This window comes from Athene cunicularia (genome assembly GCF_003259725.1).
Source record: "Athene cunicularia isolate RWA chromosome 1 unlocalized genomic scaffold, athCun1 chr1_part1, whole genome shotgun sequence".
Taxonomy (NCBI): domain Eukaryota; kingdom Metazoa; phylum Chordata; class Aves; order Strigiformes; family Strigidae; genus Athene; species Athene cunicularia.
Genome location: NW_020799091.1, coordinates 969427 through 995900, shown reverse-complemented (window position 1 = coordinate 995900; position 26474 = coordinate 969427). Strand labels below are relative to the sequence as shown.

The window sequence follows — 26474 nt, the reverse complement described above, 5'->3', positions numbered from 1 at the left end:
CTCTCTGCCCCCTCCTGGCAGGGAGTTGCCGAGGGCCAGGAGGTCTCCCCTCAGCCTCCTCTTCTCCAGACTGAACCCCCCAGTTCCCCCAGCCGCTCCCCAGCAGACCTGTGCTCCAGACCCTGCCCCAGCTCCGTTGCCCTTCTCTGGCCATGCTCGAGTCATTCAATGGCCTTTTTGGGGTGAGGGGCCCAAAACTGAGCCCAGGAATCGAGGGGCGGCCTCCCCAGTGCCCAGCCCAGGGCTCAGATCCCTTCCCTGGCCCTGCTGGCCACGCCAGTGCTGACACCAGCCAGGATGCCGTTGCCCTCCTTGGCCCCCTGGGCACACTCTGGCTCATTCTCACCCCCCAGTCCCTCTCTGACCGGCAGCTCTCCAGCCACCCCTCCCCAGGCCTGTAGCCCCCCTGGGGGTTGTTGTGGCCCAAGGGCAGAACCCGATGCAGTTCTCAAACATCAGCCCCAATGACTCACTTCACCCCACAGAATTACGTGCTCATTTTCACATAGCTCAGTTACGGCGATCATCAGCGACAACCCCAAAATCAAGTTATGAAGACTGAGTGGTCAATGCAGATTGTACGGGGAGGATTTCTGAAAACAGACGTAGCCAAACACGTCAGTACAACTGTAACACAGATGTATTTTCAAGCATGACCTGGAGCAGAGGCATTAATGGAGACAGACTAAATAAAAAGGAGATCAAGCACAGAAGGATAATAGCAACTGATCCAAAGGTTTTTCACCATTTGGAGTATCAGAGAGAACAAGAAGATATAATTTGTGTTTTTACTGAAATTTTAAAAATTTCGCTCATAAAAATCTATGCTTTATCTATCAGGATGGCTGATGCCGTTATTGTCCCTTCCTTCACAGACGTTCAAATGGGCAATCAAAAAAGGTTTTGCTTTGTCAGTTTTTCCACCGCCATCAGTCACAGAAAAAAAAAAAAACAACAAAAAAAAAGACCCACAACAAAACAGCTCAAGTGAAACGAAAGGCTAGGAGAGAAGGAACTGAAATGCTCATCTTTACTCTTAGGTTTTACAAAGCAGTCTCCACATATCAAAACAGCCGGTTAAGTACCATGATTTCTCCTTGCAATCAAACCTTTTTATTTCTCTCTGAAGCCTACCGTAGGAAGAGAATTGCACGGCACTCCTCTGCGATTGAAGGCTTCACTTAAGAGTACCCTGCATGAATGCAAGGTGATGTAATGAATAGAGACCACGTCAAAAGTGAGAGCACTAATGTCAGAAATTAATTCTGCAGTATTGATGGAGCTCTCAGATTCGCTAGCAGCTGGAAGTTTCACCTTCAAAAAAATAAAGACCTCTGTTGTCCCTCCCGATTTTTACACCTGCAAAAATACCTTTGTTGTTATATGAAGTCTTGCACTGCTGATGCAGAGAAATAATTCTTGTCTAGAGATATTATGGTATCAGAAAAAAATAATTTATTTTAAAAATTAAAGGGGCCAAACTTGTAAACCTCTGCAAGCTACATGAAGACATATTTCATGGTAATATGGTTAAGTTAAACAAGTAGGATCTACCCAATTCAGTATTTTGTATTTTATAATTCCTTTAAAGAATTTCCAGGAAAAATAAAAGGGCAGCTGACTTCCCCAAATCTTCACAATCCTCAATAGATTCATTTAAATCTACTCCTTAATAGAACAACAAAGAATAGAGTCCATGCCAACATTTGTAGCTCTTCTGTGCAATCTCAGCTTATCAGCCTCCTAATTCTAGAAATTAAATTTCAAAACATGAAAAATATATTTCCTCATTTCTTGAAGCTATGCATGTACCAAAATAGCCAGTCAGACACATTTGCACAAACCATATTGGGCAGAATCTTCATTCAAACCTTAAACTATCTTCAGCTATTTGAAAGAGTGACATGAAAATCAGACAACTCATTTCTTTGCTAAATGCCCAATGTTTTAATTGTGTAGAAATAAAAATCACAGAATAACAGAATAGTTGAGGATGGAAAATAGCTCTGGAGATCATTTGGTCCAATTCTGGTCCTAACAGTAATCTATAAGGCACTAGAAATGCACTTTTATATTCCTAGAAATAGCTACTATAAAGTGGTCATCTACACACAACTCTTGAGGATGGACAGCTTGGAGTGAAAGAAGGGGATGGGAAAGGAGGTAGCACAATTCTTCCACCATGAAAGAGACCTATTGTTAAAAAAAAAAAAAAAAAAAAATGGTATGTAATTATTGCTACACAGGAAAGAAAATGAGCTTTAAAGTCAAGCACCCCCATTTCTTTGTTATTTAGAGGAAAAACAGATATACCTCTACTCCATGTAATCAATATGCCATATATTTTTTGTTCTTTTTCTATGGAAAAACCTATCTTTATAGGCGTGAGCTATCAACAGTAGTAAAAAGCATTTTTTACACAGCATGATTCTGTCTGTTTGGTGGAACTGTTACTAGGTAAGGCTGTAAAGTAATTCCTAAATCCATCTTCCCAAGGAAAGCTGGTTGAGCCATCAGCCTACCGTCTTGGATGAGCCCATCTGCATTCTATCAAGAAACACCATTTCAGTTTTGTAAATCGAAAAAGGGAACAGGGCAGATCTCACACAGCGTTGAAATCTCTGCAATAGCTCTGGGGTAAGAGGTACATCTCTTCGCAGAAGGAAAAAAAAAAAAAAAAAAAAAAGCAGGATGTAGTTTCAGCAATGTCTTAGTATTTCTTAAAGGTATTTCTAAGTCATTACAGTGGAGTCCTCATCCAAAAGCCTTCTGCATGAAACTTTCCAGAAGTTGTCTGCACCTAGATTCAAACTTCCTGAGCGTTTCGTTGTTGAAGTTATACAAGAGGGATTTTGCTTTCCATATCTGGATCTATAGGCCACAGGAATGATCGAAAATAAACATTTTGATCTCTTTCAGCTGTTTCTGTCTCCACACTACCCCTTTTAAGAGAGCAAGGCATAAGCAGCTGATGAACAGAGATCTTCATGCTGATGCCATGTCTTTTATTTAAAAGCACACAACATGATGGGATGAAATGGAAAGCTGTGTTTAAAGGAACATTTGATCTTTGATCCTCACATCCCTTTGAGGACCTTCCCTTGGCCATCAATTGGGACAAACCCTTTTTTTTTCCAACCAGAAGGAAGAGATGACAAGTCAGTCAAGGTGACAAGCTTGGTGGCAAAGAAAACTGAAGCAGGGCAGGATCACTTGTAGGGTACCTTCACTTCTCAGACTACAGATATAAGAGTAGAGATGACTGATATCTGTCAAAAAAAAGGGATGTTTATTTATTCTTTTACATATATGAACCTCTCTATGGAAGATTTAGCTTAGTTTTACAGGAGTATACACCGTTCTGGTTTCATTCACGTTCTATCATAGCCTCCATAACCTGGATGAATTTGTTTGGCTTTCTTTTCTTCTATCCATCTGACAGCAGCATGTGTGTATTTACAGCATCTTTTCCAAAGCAAAGGCCTGAAAATGGGCATTATCAACCAAAAAGTTTGCTTCACCCCCCCTCACTTTTCATCATAGTCTTATAGAAGTTAAATAAAAATTTGTATCATCCTTACACCTGATAGTAGTTGTAAACTTGAAAGCTCTTTTTAAAAAGCTGGAGAGTGTATTATCCTTATCCAGAAGGAGCCACCTTTCTGAACACACAGACAAAGTAATCCTACTCACAAACCCACCCCCAACAACCACAGTTCCTGGAGGGCATTCATACAGATGCTCTGCTCTCCCTCAAGTGAACAGAAATTACCAGGAAAAACAAAACCAGAAAATCAACACCAGACAGAAAGTGTCTTTCAAGACACTACTATAAACAGAAGAAAAACTATTTGATAGGAAAAATGCAAATATCTCTCTAGCCTAGTTGGATAGACAATCAAAAAGCAAACACAGATGTACTTGGCATCCTGGCCAGAAATTCATCCAGGAAACCTAGTAGCTCACAATTTCACATCTCAGAAAAATGTGACCAGCCCTTACTTTTTTTTTTTTTTTAATTTTAAATTACTTCTTTATGGTTTGTGAAGGTAAAAAAAAGCTTTGAGCCACATTTGTACACAATCAGAGCTAAGAAAACCAGTGCTAGGACTTTTTTTTTTTTTTTTTTTTTTTTAATAAATCTGCAGGCTTCCTCCTACTCAATTAGTTTCTGTTTGCAACCAGTATGAAATATGCTTTTATTCTTGTTGAAAACATGACACACTGCCCATTAAACTGCAAAAGGCAGTGTATTAAGTATATTGCCAGAGAAATGAACAGCAGTAAGAGTATGTATTAAAAAAATAAAAAAGGCATAGGAATAGTAAGTCTGTACAATCATCAACACAATTTTTGGTGACAAAAGGAACTTTTTATGTATATAAATTAAAATGCAAATCAATGTTAAGGATTTCTTCCTGCACTATACTCACACTGGATTTCCACTTCATGCGGGACATTCATATTGACCGATGAGGATGTCACTAACTTACCAGTCAATCTGTATTTTGAAATGTTTGCTCAGTAGAATTACAGAGTTCATTTATTTTAATATACCAGGAAATCTCCCAATATAAAGCTTATTGCACAGATTAATTTTTATTTTTCATGGAAGATACTGAAAAAACGCTTATCCAGTTTCTCAAGCGCGCACACTGCTCCAGCTACCAGGATACAAACCAATGAACAGGGCTAAACAAATAGAAGTCAGCAACAGGTTCGGAGGTTAAGAAAACAATCACCGTGCCACTTCCATTAAAATTGCAAGACACTACCCCACGGTACGTTCCCACTATTTCATATTTGTAATTAGGAGATTCCTTTGTGCACATGAGTTTTATGCAATTAGATTAGATGCTGTAAAGCAAATTTCCTCCCCATTTTGGCTTCAATTCAGTATCGTCCTTTAGGAACATGCTTACATCAATCCCAATTTTTTACAGCTCAGACATTTTGCTGAATTTCATATTTGCTGAATGTTGAAGTTCAATATCTCATGATTTGGTTAAAACTTTTCACCTAAGTAGCAAACAACTGCTGACTTATACTGAAATTTCATTGAGTGCTCTAGGTAACACTTCAGTGTTTTTTGTTTAATTATTATTATTAGTTCAGTGATAGCATCAATCCAGTAAACAAGTGGAACACATCACCTATACAGACTGTACACCAGGCCACTTATTTTTTCCAGAATCTGGCTGGCCAGCATGTTCCCTCATCAGTGTTGGTTTTGTATTAAAATTAAAAAAAAACAAAAAAACAAAACAAAAAAACCTAACCCACACTATTTTAGTTGTATTAAAAAAACAAACAGACAAACAAACAAAAAAAAACCAACCACAACAAAAAAACCCAGAAAATCCCCCAACAGTTCTAAACTGGCATCTTCAAGATCTTTGGCACTGCATCGACAAAAAACCCTAGAGCACCAAGCTTTTAAGATCCTGTTATTTATTCTTTCTAAAATGATGTGTAAGGGAATGACCCAGATGAGTTGAGCTTCACTGCTGGCCATACAGACCTGAGAATACAACAGTGAAGTTTGAGGCAACAGCCGTTTTTTGGTGATCAGAAAGAATCCCCTAAGATCTAAACTCTGATGTGATACCTACTTTTTGTTCATGTTTTACAGTAGTTCCTTTAAATGCAGGCAAATCACTTTGTTTTTAAGTGAAAGCTTACGTATTACTGGTAAACAATAAGAAGATGCAATAGCCTCTCATCTATATATCACCTTTATCATAAAGCATGTAAGTCAATGAGAGGGCTGCACAGTTGTAGCTCCAGAGTGGACATGAAGAATAAACTTTATTTCCACAGCACGAGAAACATCCTAGCCATTTACTTATGTATTTACCAAAGGAGTAAGCCATACAAAGAGCAGCACGCACTCACTTGCCTAAATCATACAGACAGACTTCTCTGCTGCTAGCACATCTTTGTCAGATTAGCAGCACATCTTTTATTACTTTGCAGCTGCCATTTGGGACTTCTCTCCCGTACTGGCTTGAGTAACCTTACGTTTCCTTTCTCCCTCCTCTTTCTTGGGAGAGTAGGCAGGACTGGCTGATAAAAGGCCTTTTTATCTGTATGAAATTGAACAAGTCAACTACTGTCTATGTAGGGTCTTATACTGAATAATCATTTACGGTAGATTTGACTTAAACATTCTCTCCCTGGATTTGGGGGCTTTTTTTAGCTGTCAACACGTTCTGGTTTGCACAGGTCTGAAAGCGTAACTTCCAAGGTTGCAAAGAGAAAGAAGGGAGTATAGTTTTTAAAAATAGTTAAGAACACATCTACTGTACCCTTTAAAGTAATCCTTGGTCTAAGACAAACAGCTTTAGTAGCCAAGAAGGTCTGCCCAGTTTACTTTACATTCATCTACTAAACTGCTGTCAAGCATAAAATCTGGATCAATGGGGTCAGGGACTGCTCTAGAACTGAAAGGATGACAGGTCGCTCCTCTAAAAGTATGTTCAGGAATTTTAACAGCATACATACAAGTTTATGTATTTTAATTATTGCACAGTGGGTTAAATAAGCTTTTTTTTTAAAAAAAAAAAACCAACAACGGAGACCTTATCCTCAGTAAAATTAAGCTAACATGATCTGAGAAATATGAAAAGTAAGAATAACTTCTCAGAATTATCACTACCTAAAATATATGGAGTCATACATAGTCCAAACCCACTTTAGTTACTGTGCAGAAGGTGCAATCAAACGTTTCTTTAAAGTCTCACAGAAGAAAGGAAACACAAGTCTTATGAATTACCTTTGTCTGCCTAACATTTGAAAACCACCTGAACTAGATGAACTGCAGAAAAATTAATCAGCTGAATTAACTAGCTGAACTTCAGGATCAAATAAAGAATGAAACTCTACGTACCTTTATTTCTGCATGGATTATTTTTTTAAACAAACATTTTCCTTTTAATTACACTTTCCAAAGTACCATTCTCATTCAATTCAGTGATTGTTGTTTTTCCTTAAACTATGGCCTTTTGATCATAACAGAGAACATGCTCATCAGGTAAAGAAGCAATGTTATGTTGGAATACAAAGGACTTTTTAAAAAATTGATTGCTCCAGAACAAATGCAGGGCTCAGAAAGTGCATAAATGCAAACAGAAGACAAAAGGAAGTTAAAAGGCAAATGGCTTTTGACTTGCTTACAGCATGCTAGAAAATATAAGGAAGGGATGATAGGTGATGCTCATCCACCAAATATTTGCCTTCTTACCTAGAAACTTTGGGGATTTAAAAGAAAAAAAAAACAAAAAAACCCACAACACACATCCAAAGCATTCAGAGGTATTGACAGCTTGTAGATCTCTGCACAGAAATCTCCAGCCGTGGTCTGCAAACCAGGATGCATTTTCCACCCCTGAGGAAACGATACCAGCCTAAAAGCCAAGAACAAGGGCAGGAAGAGAACAAAGTGTTTAAAGGAAGGCACAGCCATTACCAGGGGACTGGGAAAAGGCAGGGGGGCTAAATGGCCAGAGGTGGCTTGGGTAGGGCCCGGGCTATCAAACAGCTATAAGAATGAAGGCACGTTTTTCATGAGGGCAGCGGAACAGCACCACAGAGGTTTGGGAATCTCCATGCTTCAAGATCATCAAAATCTAAAGGGCCCCTCACTTACAGAAAGGACATAGAGTTACTCGAACGTGTCCAGAGAAGGGCTACAAAGCTGGTCAAGGGTCTGGAACACATGTCCTCTGAGGAGCGGCTGAGGGAACTGGGATTGCTTGGTCTGGAGAAGAGGAGGCTGAGGGGAGACGTTATCACCCTCTGCAGCTCCCTAAAAGGAAGCTGCAGAGAGCTGGGTTTGAGCCTCTTTAGCCTAGTAGAAAAGCGACAGGACAAAGAGAAATGGCCTCAAGTTGCACCAGGGAAAGTTCAGACTCGATATTAGGAAGCATTTCTTTACAGAACGGGTTGTTGGGCGTTGGAATGGGCTGCCCAGGGCAGGGGGGGAGTCCCCATCCCTGGAGGTGTTCAAGAGTCGGGTCAATTTAGAGCTTAAGGATATCCTGTAGTTGGGAACTGTGCTAGGCGAACAGTTGGACTAGATGATCTCCAGGGTCCTTTCCAACCTAGATGATTCTGTGTGAATTCTGTGTGGATAAGGACTTAAGTGACCTCACTGAACTTTAAAGTTAGGCCAGCTTTGACCAGGAGGTTGACCTCCAGGAACCCCTGCCACCCCAAATTATTCTGATTCTAAAATTAAGAGTAGAAATAGAGCTCCAGTACTCAAAGGTCCCAGGAAGAGGCAGTCATGACTGTGACTGAAAAAGGGACAACTTAACAGCGATGATACCACCTTCATTCCTGACCTAACCCACCACCACCGCCTGCTCTCCATTCCAGTTTTTCTCGAGTGATCTCACTACATACCTGACCCAGACACCTTATTCCAATACATTTTCTGGTCCATTTTTCGTTGTCTTTCTCCACTTCAGCCACCCCCTCTCTTACTGCACCCCAGAAACATTGCAGGGATAATCCTGCCAACTAACCCCTTGGGTGTAGGAACTAGTTTTTGATCAAGGGAAGGAAGGGCATGAGAACTAGGATGAAACAAACAGCCTTAAAATATAGTTAGAATAATCATCCTCTTTTTTTTTTTTTTTCCCCCCCCAACCCCCAGAATTATTAATAAGATGTGGGCTATCTTACTATAAACTGTATGCCTTGTCTTAGTAATAATTTTTTACATGTTCCAAAGTGTAGAGGAAATGTATCCCACTCCCTTCTCCCAAGTCATTCCTAAGGTTTAGAAGAAATAGGTCCATAGTCATTGTACTAGGGAGTGACATAAAAGCCAGACTTAAGTAACTCTGAGATGAGTATGTGATGTGTGTGAAGCACACTCATATGGAAAGCTAGGAAATAAAGAGCAGCCTTCCTCTTGCATACCCAGGCCAAGATATGTGAAGAGACACACATGAAAAACGAAGCCTAACAGAGGTGGAAAAGACTGGGTAGCATATTGCTGTGTATGACTCAGTGCTGGTACTGATACTACTTTGGAGGCCCAAAGTTTCCACGGCGTTTATTTTTAAAGCATTGAGTAGTGACTAGCCTGCCCTCTTAAATGACAGGAAAGAGAAAAGCAGATATTGGGAAGGATGACTGGATTGAATGTGTTAGAAAAAAAGAAATTGCACTTCTTGTGGAATCTGAATAAAGCTGAAATGCTGATGTAGTTTGAAAAAAAAGAACCAAAACAAACGCAACCGAGAGTAGAGAAGGCAGTGATGGACACAGAAACAGCTCACAGATAACTCCACAGACTGAAAGATACACTGTCTGGTTCACTAAAAGTGAAAGACCAAGTAAAAATGAACAGCTTTTAAGAAGAAAGTTTTTCATCTGAAAGTAGAGCACTTACATGTATCAAGATTCCAGGCAGTGGATGCTTATGAGCACAGTAATTGGAAAGAAAAATAACAGCTAAAAGCAGGCTAAGAGAAATCTGCTTGCATCAGTTCAGCAAAAAATGTAGTTTCTTTATGAAGGGCTTTCTTTGTAGAAATAGCATAATTCTAAGCTTAGCAACCCCTTTATAAGGAACTAGATGTTTTCACTGAAAATAGAAGCTGACAGTCCACCTCTGTTCTTAGAGAAATATTATTTTAACCTAAAGAATTCCATAAAAACTGTAGCAGATAGCTTAGCATTTTTAAAAGGCTGCCTTTTAAAATTCTTTTTAAATGGACAAATATTTCAGTAGAAGACATTTTAATTTTTCATCTAACGGAACAGAACAGTCAGTGAGACAAGACCTAAAGCAGATACCTGATTTCCCCCCCCCCGCTTTAAGTGCTGACATGTGTTTCTTGGAGAAGAAAAAGTACACGAATGACTGAATGCAAAATCTACATAAAAAGAGAAGGTCACTGATAATACTGTTTGGAATGTCACATGTAGACCCATAGTCTTTGTTCCATGAAAAGTATATTATATTAAATGTTAAATGGACATTTAATATAGAGAATTCTAAAGAGCTTCTTGTTTTGCAGTAAAAAGGGAAACGTGCACTAAGAGGTTGAACTGTGACAAGTGCAGAATAGTATCAATAATCCCATTATAACACCTGATTTGTCAAACTTGTCTCTACAAGTTATTCTAAAATCCACAATAGTGTTCTTAACCATTTATGAAATGGAGCAGATCACGTCTTTGTAGCGTTCACGGCCACTGATTCTCCATGCTTTGTTGGAAAGAATGGCATGAATAGCTACTAAGTCTTACACTTCATTTTCTTCAACCTCTTATTGATATCCTGGTGTTTTGAATGGTGTTCGACTATAGGAGAATATAATACAAAGGTAGTATCAAGCAGGTGTTTTCTTTCTGGAACCAGTATGTTCTGTTGATGTATTATGCAGCATCGTAGCTTAACGGACCAAACCAGGTCATCAATATGCATGATCTCCACATCAGGCAGTGACCAGGAAGCAGTACAGATCCTTTTCTGAAAAATGGAAAGCCTATCGAGCTGAGATTTAAGACAAACCAACAAAACAATCCAGGCTCCAGGTGTATCCGAAATCGTGTGCATACATGCATTCCACACAAAATATGAGACTTTTCAGGAAAATGGCAAGGAATGAAGACAAACTTGAGAGTGATTACTCATTAATATATATTTCTCACAGTCCAGGTTGAAAAAAAGGTTTCCCTCCTAGTTTTGTACCTTAACTGAATGAAAAGAAAGCTTTTTTAGAGATCACCATGGATTACCCTGAAGAAATATAATAAACTAAATGATGGCACAGAATAAAAAAACCCCAACTTATTTTGCCAAGTCAACACTTGAAAGCTACTTTTTTTTTTTTTTCAGAAAAATTATTTAAGCATTATTACTAACTGCAGGACACCTCTAGAAAGTAAAACCTAAGAAGGTTCTCAACTTATAAGGGTGTTTTTTATACAACAGAAAATGAAAGCACTAACCAAGACAACTATTTAGATCTTCATTTAGACAAACACAGACTATTAAATTCTTGGACTGGAAAGCAGGGATGCCTTGGAGATCACTGATTTTAACATGAGTTATGTTGTGTAAGCAGAGGAAGTATCAAAGATATGCAACAGTTCTCTCTAGCTCTTTAAAAGAAGTTAATTACTCCAAAATTTAAAAAAAAAAAAAAAAAAAAAAAAAGGAAAACTTAACAACGAGCAAAAATGTAGACAGACTGGGACAATTAAATTTGTCAGATAACCAAACATAAGTCATAATTCATGTAGAAGGCTTTAAGAAAAAAATATACACAAAATGGAAAAGAGAAGAACTAAAGGCTACTGAGAAATTCAAACTGGAACAGGGAAAATTCTGCTGGCTGATGGAACAACAGACAAGAAGTGGGAAGAAGCGATCATACACACCCACTGTCAGGTGTGGAGATTAAGTTTATAAATGGACTTTAAAAGAGCAAACATGATCGATATCTACATTCTGTACTTGGAAAGTAGCAGTTTGCTTACATTTTAACACAAGTCATCACATTAGTACCATGGAGAATGTGCGGCATTAATGAGGAAAAAGACTTTATCAACACGCCCATAAAACTCACATCTTAAAGAGAAAACTGTTGATCCACTGATGTTCATTTTTGTAAGTGCTGGAATATCAGAAGACAAGATAAACGTACATGGAAATGCTCTTCCTCTTACGAGACAACACTATTTAATAAATGTTTGGATCAACTGGATTCTGCTTTTTGCAAAAATAAAATGGATAATATTTCCGTAAGAATCATTCTTGAACACTTCCCCCCATTTTTTCCACTTAATTCCTAAGTCAGTGTATCACGGCAAATGGAGCCATAGGTTGGTATGCAGAGACTGCCAATCTGTAATGCGTTCATGAGGTAGATGCAACACATTTTCATGAAGCCCTTGTCTTGTTTTTAATTTAAAACTTCATTAAATACCAACACTAGATACCAGTAACTAAGACTTCAAAATGCAACCATCAGAAGAATCATCAATTTAAGCCACTCTGAGTTGAGTTTTCCTTGCACCTGCCCAAGACTCTTATTATTTTGTGCTTCCATCAACTAAACAGAACAAAATTCACAAAAATAATTTGAGTCATTGGTAAACTAGGAAAGTTGAATCAAAAGGTGTTCTCACACAGTTCTTCAGGTTCACATCAAGCATGCCTGGCACAAAGCACTTCAGGAAGAAGAGATGACCATGGGCAAGGCTGCTGAAGCTCGAAGGAAGAAAGCAAGAACTCTTACAGGTTGGTCTGTGCTTCAAGTGTCAGAGGTGACATGGATGTCAACCAAAGACATCACCTCCCAGAAAGCATCAGGGACTTGTGAAGGCTCTACATCCTCCCTAGCATTAATAAAAGAAAATACCTTTTTTTCCACTTTTTTTTTTCCCCACTTTTATTTCTCTCCCAGAAAAATCTGTTCAGTCTTTTTATCCCTGAAGCAGGAAGAAGTCTACAGAAAGAAGCACAGAATATTTACAAGCCAACCTGCCTGACACGGTTTCCTACGAAAGATAGGATCAACCAGAACAAGATTCCAAAGCGGGAGAAACAGAGGAGCCTCACAGCCCTTAAGTATCGATGAGGGAATATCACTCAGTGCAGGAATAGGCCTGAATGGCTCTGGCATTTTTGCATTTGGATCCAGAGGTTTCTTGGATACAGCTTTTCCCCCTCCCCCAAGTAGCTGTGCCAACAAGGCTTAAGGGAGTAACATCTAAAAGAAAAAGTCACAGATGAAGCTTCAGAGGGTCTGAAGACGTTTCCTATAGAAATTCCTAAAGATAGAAAATTCAATTCAGACCTCAGATTATAAGATTTCAGGAGCTGTTATCTCTGTACAGGTAAGAAATGAACTCTCCTAAGTCAAGGAGGTGCCATATTCACAGAGCCACTGTGGGAAATGACTGAAGCTGGATAAAGGCCAGGCAGAAAGTCTCGCCCCAGCCTCTGATGGGGTGGCCACAGCTCTGGCTTGGGAGGAGAACATTCCCCAGTGATGGAAGACAAAAATGTGATTTTCATATCCAGTTAAAAAAAACCCACAACACTGAAAGATTATTAAAATGCTATGCAATACTACTGATAAAGTAAAATAAAGCTACCTCAAACCTACTGACATGATTTTGGATTATGCACATGGACCACCTCAAGCCTCCAGGATCACTTCACATAGCCAGTATGAGCCAGGCTGGATGTGGCTTTCTAAAGAGATCTAAAACAGTAAAGATACTGAAAATCTCAAGAGAAGGATTATATAGAGAAAACTCAGAAATTTAAAGGGATATTTTTTTTTTAGAATTTTTTGTCTGTCTTTCAAAAGAGTCAGCGATGACAAAGCCAACACCTGCAGACATGCAGTGAGCTCATTTATAGAAAAATATTTCACTGATTTTCTCCTAATATTTCCTACAGAAAGTCTGAAAATACAATATAGATTTCAAAATAATTTGCTGTCTTCAAATGAACTGCTATCAAATACATCCAGATACAGCAACCATTCATCTCACTGCCCAGTAGGGAAATTTCCACATAGTCTACTCATCTACTACAAGCAGAAGTTTCTCTGCAGAGAAACTGCAGAACGGTAGCCAAGTTTCTTCAAAAGATAAGCCTGAGAGGAAAAAAAAAAAAAAAAAAAAAAAAAACGACAAAAAAAACAGTTTCTGTATGTGTGCTAATTACCAACCAAACTTCTCCTCACATGATCTGGAGCACAGAAGTCAAAGCTCTTAATTCCTTAAGAGATAAAGTATGCCTAAATCTTAAAATACATCTTCTCCACCCCCCCAAAAGCTAATTTCACAGGTATTTTTTAAATACAAATGCTTGATTATGAAAGCCATCGATTTCAGCTGTAAAGGTAAACCAGACAAACATCTTATATATTACAGAAATACTCTAGGGGGAGATTTACTGCAGCAGTTGATCTAATATCATCCTCAAAAGAAGAAACAAATAATTGAAGTTCATGGGTTAACCAAAACAGGCTACTGACCAGTCAACCTAGGGCTGCTTCTTGTTTGTCCCCAAGTCAGGGACCCACCCTTAAAGTCTACAATCTCTTCCTGCTCTCTGTAAGGCCACAGCACAGTAACCTTCTGTATCCTTTGGGCTGAAAAAACACCTCATTCTGTCCAGACTGCAGGGAATGAACTCATAGAAAGTTGCTTGTCGGATTTTTCAAGGCAGACACCTCAAGGTTTTTTTGGCTTTTTTTTTTTACTGACGCCCCAGGGGATAGCTAACTGCTGAGTCAGAGGGAAGACTTCATTTCACCCAGAAATTTTTTTTGATTCCAAACCTGTGGTAAGGTTGTGTTTGCCAAGCTGCAGTTGTTTTGCCGCGTGGGATTTCTGAATCAATCCAGGCGACTTGCATTCAATGTTGAAATGGTTTTATTTACAGAGCTCGCTAGCACCTTCCCCAAGCTCCTCTTGTGTAGCGTCTGCCATCCTCCTGCTCTGACATTTAATACTTCCACATTGCAATAAAGCACTGTATTTTCGAAAGAGAAGTACTTTACTTAGCACCTTACTTGCCTTTCTTGAAAGAGTCTACTTTTACTATGAGTGGAGCAATTTGATTTTCAGGAAAGTTGTCTGCTATCTACTAAAGCACACCTTACCTCTTCCTAATAAGCCAGCACAGGTACTTTACAAACACTTGTACAGGCCTCCTCATCTATAAACCTCAAAGCTTTTCACAAGGCAAAGGAAGAAAAAAGATTGGAATGCTATTGCTGAAGTAAAATTTGCATTAATTACTAAAGGCTTCTGTTTAAAAAAAAATTAAAAAAAAAAAAAAAATCAAAAGACCAGGGATCTAGCTCCTATTCTATCAAAAAGACCCATATTATGCTGGCTAAAATTTCCTCAAATTTCTCCAGTTCCTTGTTAAAAAAATAATACCACCTTCCCAGCCTTCACAGTATAAGGATAAATCAGTTAACCTTTGCAAAGCGTTGTACTACATGGTCAAGAACAGCAAAGAAAAAAAAAAAAAAATTAGCCACAGCACAAGTTAGTAAGACATGGCAGGAAATCTCCGATTTTAACCTTTAGAATTTTAATCCACTGAAAAATTATTTAAAAGGCCCTTGTATGTTAATAAAGCAGCCTAGCATCCTTGTCAGAAGATGGTAGAAGAAACAGTCAGCTTCTATCTTCTGATTTTAAACAATGGAAAAGCAATACAGTAAGTTGAAAAAAAAAAAAATAAAGCAACTATTTGGGCACTGCAGCCTATAAATATTATTTCGATATATAAAATATATAATAAGTACAATGTATAATTTGCTTGTTTTATATATAACGTGTAGACACACATTATATATACACAAAAATGGCTGTTGGGATATGGCCATTTTCTAGAAAACAGGTATTCACATAGTCTGATGTCTTGAAATAAGTGTTTTTTCAAGTCTGGCGAGACACTCACGAGGTGAGAAGCTGGCAAAGGCAATCATATTATCTATCTGCTTACAGCCACCTTTCCTCTTGCCTTTCCTGCTCCGCTCCACCTCCTCTTGCTCCTGCTGCTCTGACAGGCTGCTTTTGTCTTTGGCATTCATTTCATCTTATTTTAAGGCTCCTCTCCTGATCACTGTCAGTGATACAACCACCCCCAAAGGATGCCCTTGCACTTCACTCCTAGCTGCCAGTAGGAATGTGTGGATATAAACGATGCTACTTATAATTCCCTCCGTATTTAAAAATGTTTTATTATTCTCTCTGTATTTTAAAATGTTTTAAAGGTATTAAGTTTCTCATTGCAACAGACGCAGCAATCAACACCGAGTGACCTGTCCACTGTCTCCAGATCACAGATAAGATATTTTTACTGAGCGCACACATCTCTTCAATGTTAATTTGACCTCCAGAAAAAACAGACAGGGGAAGAAATTTTTTTTAAAAAAAATTTAAAAATCATAACAATTAGTGCCTTTTTTAAAAAAATCTGAACAGAAATTTCTACTCGCACCTCAGTTCAAATTTAAAGCTCTAGCGTGGCTCACGGAATGGAGTTTCCTACCTTTTTTTCCTACATTATCAATGCCTTCAGTTGAGGCACTACAGTTTGCAAGTAATTAGCATGCACCGAAAGGAGTAGCACGTTTCACAGCTCCAGCTCTTTCAGGTTACTTGCAGACCCAAAGAGATGCGCCCTTGATTGCCCAGAGTCGCATTTTACTCTGAAACAATGACAGCGAAATATCAAACAAAAAACAAAGCATGACAAAACATGACAAGGAAGGTCATCTGTGTGTTCCCAGCACGCGACACAGACTGTGAGGGACTGCTGTCGAGTCGAAAGTGTTGAATAATAATAAAAAGTGCAGCTGAGATGTAATTACAATCTCAAACAAATGGAAACGTTTTACCTATTTAACATGTTACGTAAAACAGTTTTTACTAGGTCTGAAAAAGCAGACATTCACTAGGTTGTTCTTTCACCTAACAGAAGGGTGTTCTTAGCTACTAATTTCCACAAGCTTATTAATCACGAAGAATAGCTAATAATAATAATAATAATAATAGAAAATTGCAATTTAAATGCTATTACTAGGAATACTGTTAATGAGAAATGAGAGCCTTTCTATACTCTCAATTCTGAATAATAAGTAAGCCTTTAAGTATATATTAAATAATATCGTAATGAAAATACAAGTAAAATAGCTTAGTGTGTATTCACAACAGATCTAGAAAGGACTGCAGAATTGCAGTACTAGGGCTGATACGTCAAATAATTCTCCCCTTTATACCATGGCGCAGCCTAGAAAAGCCAATCAAGAACCCACTGGAGACAGACAATAAGCAGAAAAACAGCCTGGAAAACTTCAGTGGCAATAGGTAGAATACAGTGAAAATACTCAGTAAAAAAACCCCCCTCCCTTGATAAAGACAGACACAGGACAATTTACATACAGATCCTGTAACTCATCACATCCATTCAAGCCACTTACCATATAATTAGGGATAAATTATAAACACTGAACCATGGTGTTTCACTCACATTTATACAGGTTCTCCTTCTCCAAACAAAAGTGCTCTGTGTATAGAAACTTGGCACCCAAGTGCAGTGCATCAGCATACAAGTTTTTTAAACCAACAAAGCATTCAGTTCTGGGAAACTTATTTTCACTGTCTACCTTCCTTTCCACCCCCCTCCCCTAGATCACCAAAAAAACAAGTCCTAAATTAGAATACTCTGAATTCCCTAAGGTGACAAAAGGCATTTGGACAAAGTCTGTGAAAAGGTTTAGAAATCTTGCTTCAGAAACCAACTACTGAGAATTTTCAGTTCTCTTTATAAGGTGATTTAAGTGGAATATCCCACTGTTGATGAATAAAACTTCACACTTATTTTGCTAACAATTTCTCTTAGCAAAAGGCTTTATGTGAAATTTTATCACTATCTCAAAAACAGAAATCCTTTTTACAGGCCCAAGGAGAAACATCCAACATTGTTCTTGAACTGTACACTTATCAGCAACCCGAGGAAGCGATTCCACAAGACTTCATTCATATGAGCAGCCATTCAATGAATCTCAAATGATGCAGCTGTATAGCTGGAAAGTTGGGGGTTTTAAATGAAAGTATCTGAAAGCCTCAGTTGTTAAGACTGAGCCTTCCGAATCTGAGAATGTAATTATTTTTCCAACTTATCAGGACTACTCTCTAAACGCAGCGACTGCTGTAAGTGCCTCTGCATAGAAAAACCATTCCCAGTGTAGAATGGATAAATGTATTAAGAATTGATCTTAAATTCTCTACCATGTCATTACAAAAATCACTAAAGAATACACGCTTTGAAGTTTCATGAGGCATATATCGATCCTGTCATTGAAAAATTGCTATATTTAATCAAATTAAGTGCAACTGCCTACGTAATCAGTGTATGCTAATGTAAATTCATGTACAATGAAAGAACTGGAGCACCAATAACTGCAGACCCTTACAGCACTACTGTGAGCGTCTGGATTAAATTCAGTAGAAATTTCATTTGATTTACAAAGTGTTTTCAGCTGAGTTTTGGACTGAGACCACATGCAGGAAATCTAGGACTAGAAAATGTGTACATCGGCAGATACAGAAACCCTCTTTCATAAGCTGACAGTAAAGTCTGGCCCACAGAAAAGGTTTGTTCTCTATATACTTGTGGGTGATGCAGCACTGAAGACTGAAAGGATGCTTAACACAACAGCCTACAAACTCCATTTGGAAACATCCTAGCGACAGCTTGTGTTTTCACATTTCACTTCTGTCACTGCCCCAACATCAACAATTGTAACGTCAGGCACATCTCCAGTTGTATTTACCATATATTGAGCTCCACAAGCTCCCTCACTTATATTTTATTCTACCTTTAATCTTTTTTAAAATAAATGAATGGATTTTTAATCTGTAGTACTTGGATTTCTACTCCAAGGGCCTTTACTGTAAATTAGGAGGCAGCTGCCCCTTATTAGGTGCTTTCTAATTTTGGAACAAGGGAGGGAAAAAAAAAAAAAAAAAAAACCTCCCTCCTTTCTTGCAAACAGATCAAAATTCATTCCACTCCCTATCACAAGCACAAGGCCAAATCTGTCCGCTTTTATTTCACATGAATGGGAAGCTGCTCTTACTGAAGAATGTGAATGTAAATTTATTTTGGACTGAGTATGCCAGAACACATTTCCTCTCCCTCTAATTGACCTGATTTTACTTTTTACTCAGGTTTCGCACTAACTTCTGAGAAAACCTCAAAGAGTTGATTGACTTTATAAAAAATTAAAAAAAAAAAAAAAGTTAAAAGTGTCTGGTGTACCCAAGAACTTCCTGAAGTCAAAATGACCATGAAAACACAGAATGTGCTTAAGTCCTGTATAGGCCAAACTGTTTGATTCAGAACTCCAACAGGGATTTTCATAGTAACTAACTGATGGAAAGGATGAACAAAAAGCCCACACGATGTAGAAAATTTGCTAACGAATAAATTACCTTAAGGGAACAATGCCATAGACATTAAAATTCCAGAACCTACCTGTGCATATTCTTTCTCAATTGCAGCTCTCTTCTGACTGAACGCTCTGGAAGAGGAAAAAAAAAAAATCCATTAATACATACAGCAAAACACTATAAATGCAACAATTTACTTAAAATTATTGACTGCTGGACAGTTTTTACAGTTAAATGAGCAACAAAAAAGCAAAATTGTTTGACAACTGTATATCAGTAGCCTAGCAACTAGCACATGTGGACTTCACATATGTCATGTTCAAATTTCCAAGTTTTATTGGATAAATTCCGTTCCCAGGGCTACCAGGGTAAATATCATTTACTTAATTAAAGGCTCATCAGCTTTCCACTGGTATAGCCTAGGGAAGAACTTGGTAACGCAGGACAGAATTTGACTTTATGCATCTAGATGGACTTCCTAATTATTTGGATTCTTATTTAAGAAAAAATCATGTTTCCTCAACAGCAGCTGAACACATCATATTCAAAGTTGTAGTCGCAAGACTAACAGCCTCTCTTTAAAACCCATGCTCTCCCACAGAAATACCCCCATTTACCTATTAATGGAGCTGTATCCCATTAAACCCACTTCACTCGGCGCCAATCATAACACATCCTTCCACATTAACATCAGAACTGTACTCTCATGCAGGGGCTCATGATGTACCATCTCAACATATTTTAAAATAAAGGGTTTCAACACTGTCACTGTTGTAAAAGGAAGAAGGTTCAAATACCTAGATGTGTCAAGGCTCTTTCTTCTATAGCTTAAGCTACTCCCTCTTTAGCCCTTGAACAGTCATAGCAGAGTAAATTTTCTTCAAGCTATAAACTATTAAGTTTAAGGCAAAATTAGCAAAAAAAAAATAATCTAATTCTATTTAAATTAGTTGCACAATAATTACGGTAACACGTTAATAAAAAAATCCTCAAAACCATCCTATAATAAGGTTAACTCAATAAACACAAACAAAAGGAGCTCTGAACAGGCTCTTTCTACTCCTGTCTACTCCATTTCACCCATGAAGAGCATCCACACGTTGACAGAGCATTATGGGCTCAGTCTCCTCAACGGGATGTAAAACAGAAGTCTAAACACATCGCGACTGCTTAAAATTCTTTCCAGATTAATGACAGCCCCGAAGATCTGGCCATATTCCAACTCCAATAATTACATCCCATCTTCCTAAACCCCCCTCGTGTAGCTCAGGTGGGTACCAAGGGCTGTGCCATAGGAAACACCTCTATATGAATAGGTCAAGTTGTCCGAGATGCTTGTAAATGAGTCGACTTTGTAAAGCATTCGAGGTATTTCATCTAATATTACAAAACAATTTTTTTTAGGCTCTCCTGTTCCCAAGTCCAATATCCCAGTCGGCTTAGCAAACATCTAAAAACCACAATATCCTTCTAAAAGAACTTACTTCCCTTTTAAAAGGGTACATAACTGCAGAAATCACTACTAGGAATAACTGAAATGTGTTATCAATATTGAAAAGGTAAAAGAAAACAAGCAGCTGTCTTTGAAATGTAAATCTGGGAAGGCTTCAGGCGAAGGCAGTTATTTTCCAATTCTCAGCAAACCTTATCTGAAAACATATAATCAGAGCTAAACTTTAAGGATACTCAGTTTACACAAAACTTGGATATGGAGCCATATACTTCATCATGAGTTTCCCCCCCCCTCAACAAATTCCATTTAAACTTAACTGCAAAACAACAATCGTGACAAGCTGGAAGCCTAAGATATCCCCTAAAAACCTTCTACATTAAAAGGTTTACACTAGAGAAGTAAAACAAAAGCATTCAAGTGGCCCTAGTGTAGAATTACAAAATACCATGCAAATCAAATTTACTCGCAAAACCGACAGAAATCTCAGACTTGGAACAACTGCAAGCTCCCGCTTGAAGAAAAGCGTATTGTACAGTAGCACCTCCATAAATTAGAAACATTTTAGAGTAGTTTTAAATTTTGTTCTGTCTTTTAAATGGGGTTTTACGAAAAAGTTGGCAAGGCAGCACGTAATTCGATTTATACCATACTTAAATTTGTGTTTGATCTGCGTTTTGGTGAATGAAGAAAATGGTGAATACTGAAAGATCAGCAGGATCAGCCGTCTGCATTCCTTGAAGCTGGTGTTCTCTGTCACTTTGTGACTGCATTTCTCTCGATTAGTCAAACACAAAGCTGTTTTTAACCTCGGGACAGTTTATAATGGAATCCTTTTATGACAACCATAAATATATTACAAAACATGACGAAATACAAGACTGAAGTAGACAAATTTCCCAGGAGAAAATTATTTTGAGCAGAGGGGAAAAAAAAAAAAAAAGTCTGACTAATAAATGCATCATAGTTTTATAACTTGGGAAACCTGGAAAGTTTCATATGTGGATCCTGATTTTATGTGCAAAGCAGGGATATTCTTAAACTTCCTGTAATTCAAGATGGAATTTCAAGTTCATATAAGGAGACATTTGGTTCTATAAGATAATGAAATGTTCTCTGTTACTGAAAAGTTTTTAAGAAATTAAGTAGTGGGTCTGCAAGAAAGCAGCAACGTTATTTACAGTTTCTTTAAACCAGGATGCATTTATATCTGTTATTACATCTTTTCATCAAATTAACCATTAATTAAATTCACAAAACACCAGAATTGCATGCCCAGAAAATTATCTTAGTTTTTGCTGCTGGACAGTGACTCCTAAATATCATCTGTATCCTACAAACATCCTTCATGCGATATGCTTATTCCCTTTGCCAAACTAAAAATCATTCAAAAGTACTTAAAGTATTTGACAGCTTAAAAAGAGGGTGAAAAAGGATAAATACAAAAAAATTCAACGGTGTTTGGTGCGTATAATCAAGCTATAACCATTTTCCATTTTAACTATACTTGCCACAATCCTTCTACTGCAGGAAAATCCTGACTTAAGCCTCCAGAAAAAGAAAGCCAATAAAAATAAAATTACGCTCACCATCAGGACAAGAAGCCGCCATTTAAAAGAAACACGATTTTATTACACATCCAGAGTGTGACCAGGCGCCTGCCTTTTAAAGAGCCTGCTGCAAGCCTGAAGGAAAAGTCACACTCAGGAAAGTTATTTCAATGGTTTCAACATACATGATTTAACATCGAGAGGCAATGCCAGCCACCCACTGCATTCCCTCACACGCTGCTGCCTACAGCCCCTTCCGTGGCTTACGCTCCCTATGACGAGAATGAGCCTAATCCCAGCGGGATTATGAAGGCATGTTCTTTCTGAAGCACAAACAGCTAGAGACGCTCTGCAGAGAAGGGTTGTCTTCCTTTGAAATGTTAGCAACTGGCCAAGTCTGGTCGAAAACAGAGTAGCGGGGTTAGAGAACAGTCGCTCCTATTGTCGTTAGGACAATACGGACTAAATGCGGGGTTGGAAAGGATTTCTTCTTCAGACTAAAAACTAATATCTGAAGAGGAGGAGGGTGTAGATTTTTCTGTTGCATTGTGGGACTTCACCCACCTACATCTCCTCCTTACACTCCTCACCGGGCTTCTGACCCAGGATAACACCCTCCAAGGTGCGCTGCAAGGCTGAGCGGGTCGCTTTGTTTCCTAAAGAAGGAAATTCTTTGGTCTTAATTCACAGGACTTTATGTGACAAAATATATCTGGATGAAACGCAACGATCTGCAGTATTAAAGAAATTAGATTATGCAATTGGACTTTCCCTTGGACTCTGTGAAACAGTGGAAATGTAATGGAGCAGGGGAAAGAAAACTACACTCACTGTCACCCCAGCTTTGCTAATACTTCTCTTACCGGTGCTGAACCGTCACTGCCAATTCCCAAACACAAATTCCAGCAACTGACGGGTATTTAAATTACTCATACCAATTTAAGGTAACAGATGTGAAGTAAGGAGTCAGGCCAGTAGGGAAGGGTACTTCAAGAAGTCTTCCTCTAAACAGGAGAAACAGACAGGCTCAACCTGGTACATGGATGTCCACTTGGGCTGGGAATGTTTAAAGCTCCCACTTTCACAAGAAATCAGCGTATTAACGTTAAAATATATATTTGAGTTATATAAAACAATGTCATATTTGCCAAGATTATGCAGGCATACAAACCTAAGGATGAAAGTCACAGCTTGCACAGTAAGAACGGTTAAACACAGCAACACTGCAAAAATCAGAATGCGAACTAACTCTCTGTATTAAAAAAGCTAATTTAACTACATCTAGAGAGCTACGCAAAAATGTAAACAGACACTCCGTGTACAAATCTCTTGAATAAAAGAAGGAGCTAAATTTGCATAGGTGAATGTATTTCCATTTGAAGGCTGAGAAATTCAACCATGAGCCAAGCAGGGGTCTGAATCACATTTGGAACGAGTCGCCGTGCAAGATCAAAATAACGGTCAAAAACCAGATGTAATAACTGGCAAACTGGTACAATTCACCTAGAACAAGCAGTTTGTGTTAATATGATTTTTTGGCTGTAGACATTCAGAAAAATTGATTAGAAATTTAAAGGAAAAAAAATCCTTACCATTTATACAGCTGTGCAAAGCACCAGAAAATGTACAAATCAGCATCACGTCCGAAACATCCAAAACTGTTAAAGAATTGCACCTGTTTTAACCGACCTTGACCTAAGAGAGTCCCCAACTGCTACACTAACAAAAGCAAGGAGCAGCAAATGAGAAAATAACATGCTCAGCTCCATGGAGACACTAGATTTCCCAGATCAGCAGAACACAGAGCAACACCATTGACACTCTCAGTGCTGTCTTTCAGAAAGGTGATGAAAGGAGGGGGAGAAAAAAAATTTACACATGCACACACTGCATGGTGATGGTAACTCTCCAAAACCTTTTCTTTAATCCTTTTAATACAGGCTGCTGTATCCCTAACAGATCCAAAACAACAATGTCATTACCATATTCTCTTTGCTTGACCAACTGCAGATCTCCCCAAGTTGACAAAAAGTGAAACCCACATTGAGTGATGCCGATCATTAGAACAGATCTGTAAAGCCCCAACACAATGAGAAAAGGAATGGAAAAAAAGGGGTACGAATAGAAGATTTTCTATTGTTTTGACTTTATGAGGTATTAAGGCAATTTCAAAATTCAGTTTAAAAATTAATTCAGCCCATCAAAAATTCCTGAAGTAAATCTACTTCAGAATCGTAGAGCACATTGCAACTGCTTTTAAACTGACTCAATCCACCAACGCTCAAGGAGGTGAATCAGTGAATTACGAAATACCCCAAAATTTCCAGCTTCCCAAAAAGTAGCTCAAGAATAATTCATGCCATCTAGAACATATTCCAGTGGAAAATGGAAAATTTATGACTTTGCAGCTTCTGCTTATAATGTACACTGGTAGCACACACCCTTGGTGTGCAATGATGTCCAAACTAATATTATACCGGTTTTCTTTTTAAGATGAAAGTATACACTCATTCCAAAACTTTCCGATATCATAATTAAAACAGACAGCTCTAGTTAAAAAAAAAAAAAAAAAAGGAGGGAGCAACCCCAGAAAACCCAAATGTATCAAGTTAGAATTACACAGCTGGCTTTGTTCACTCCTTTTGTCCCATTCAGAGACAAAAATCACTCCTGAACCACCTAAAAATCACCTGACAGTGAACACACCTGCATGAACAGTCTTAGCTCCCCCCCCGCCCCCAAAATCCCAATCTACCTATGCAATATAAACAAAATCCTGCATGCAGCAAGTTAAAATACAGTGTTAAATATCAATTCCCTACCTCCCTTAACTAACAAACAGGTCTAGAATGCCTTTTACAGTGATGAGATGTATTTATTCTAAGCAAAGGAAACAGATCCTAATACATGAGCAACAGGGGAGGAACCCCGATCGTGAACTACACACACTTGAAATATTTATGTACAAGAGGGCATTGAAATTTCCAGCTGGCCGCCCCAGCCTGGCCTGTTGCTCAAGGCCAGCGTGTCCCGGGGGCAGGACTTGGCATTTGCCTTTGTTGACCTTCATGAGGTTCTTGCCAGCCCATGTCACCCATCTGTCAAGGTTGCTCTGAACACAGCCCTGCCTCCAGCCTTATTATCAAGTGTTCTCCCCCAATGTGAAACCCTTCATCAACATGCTGAAAGCATGCTCCATCCCACCATTCAGGTTGTTATTAATTTTATTAAACAGTATTGATCCAGTATTGCCCTCTGGAGGGATTCCCAGGTGCCCACTGGACTTTGCACTGTTCTCCACCACTTACAGCTGGGAAGTCCAGCCAATTTTCCACCCACTTATCAGTCCACACAACCCTGATGTGGCTATAAAGGTATTACAGGAGGCTGTCAAAGGCCTCACCTAAAGCCAACACGTTCCACAGACACTGCTGTCACCATGCCCACATTGCCAGCTTTCCCAGAAGGCAATCAGGCACCATTTGCCCTTGGTAAATCCATGCTGGCTGCTCCCAAACACCTTCCTGTACCTTCAAGAAATGGCTTCTTGAAAAACAAGCCTTGGAAATGGCTTCTAGGAGGTTTTGCTCCATAATGTTCCCAGGACCTAGGGTAAAGCTGACCAGCCTGCTGTTCCCTAGATCCTCCCTCTTTGAAAATGGGTATGGCATCTGCATTTTTCCAGCCAACAGGAACCCCTCCTGATTGCTACAACCTTTCAGAGATGACAGAGGGGACCATCTTACCACACCTCTGTATTTACAATAAGCTCATTCTTCCCACTTGTTTCCTGGCCACACAAGCTCATGTACAGGCACCTGTGACAGATCCCCAGCCATACTGGGGAGAGCCTCTTCCAGGACACTGTCCCCCAGACACCTCTTCATCAGACCATTTGCTTCGTTATGGTAACTCTCCCTTAGCAGACCTCATTTCCAGCCTTCCTCGCTAGGTCTAGCTATTGGTAAAGGTGCTTGTGCCCCACATTGTCAGATGGATCCCATCCCTCCTCAGCATCCTTGTTTCAACCAGGCTGTCATGTTTATAAGATCCAAAGCCCTGTCTGCAACATCAGCTGCACAGCCAGGTGCTAACCTGTTGGATGGGTCCACTCCTGCCCAAGTCCTTCACCTCCACAGGAAGGACTAAGAATACCCCCAAGGCCCCCCTGCCCTTCACACTTGTGCCCAGAGTTCTGCCATCCCCCTTACACACTCAAGGTCACCTCTGGTAGCACCCTAGGTGCCCACATGGGGTGATAATCCCCATATTGTCTGAGCCTTTGTTGTTTTTCTGCAGTATCCCGGATCTAACACCCCAGCAAACATCAAACCTCCCACGATGTCCAGCTCAGCACACGGATGCTTCCTTTTCTTGTAGGAGGGAATCTCCAGCGACCATCACCTGCCTCTGATGGCACGCAGTCTGTTCACTTCCTTCCACCACTCCTTTGCTTGGTGGCAACTTGGCGCTTTCACAGAATCCCAGAATCATGGAGGTTGGAAAAGCCCTTG

At 39.0% G+C, this 26474-nt stretch overlaps 1 protein-coding gene across 1 annotated transcript in view; it reads right to left on the bottom strand.

Moving 5' to 3' along the window:
- Positions 1-26474, bottom strand: part of FCHSD2 (FCH and double SH3 domains 2) — a 162281-nt gene that overhangs the window by 110963 nt on the left and 24844 nt on the right. The window contains exon 3 of the mRNA XM_026850442.1: positions 19046-19091. Coding sequence (XP_026706243.1) covers positions 19046-19091 — 46 coding nt within the window. The remainder of the gene's footprint in view (positions 1-19045; positions 19092-26474) is intronic.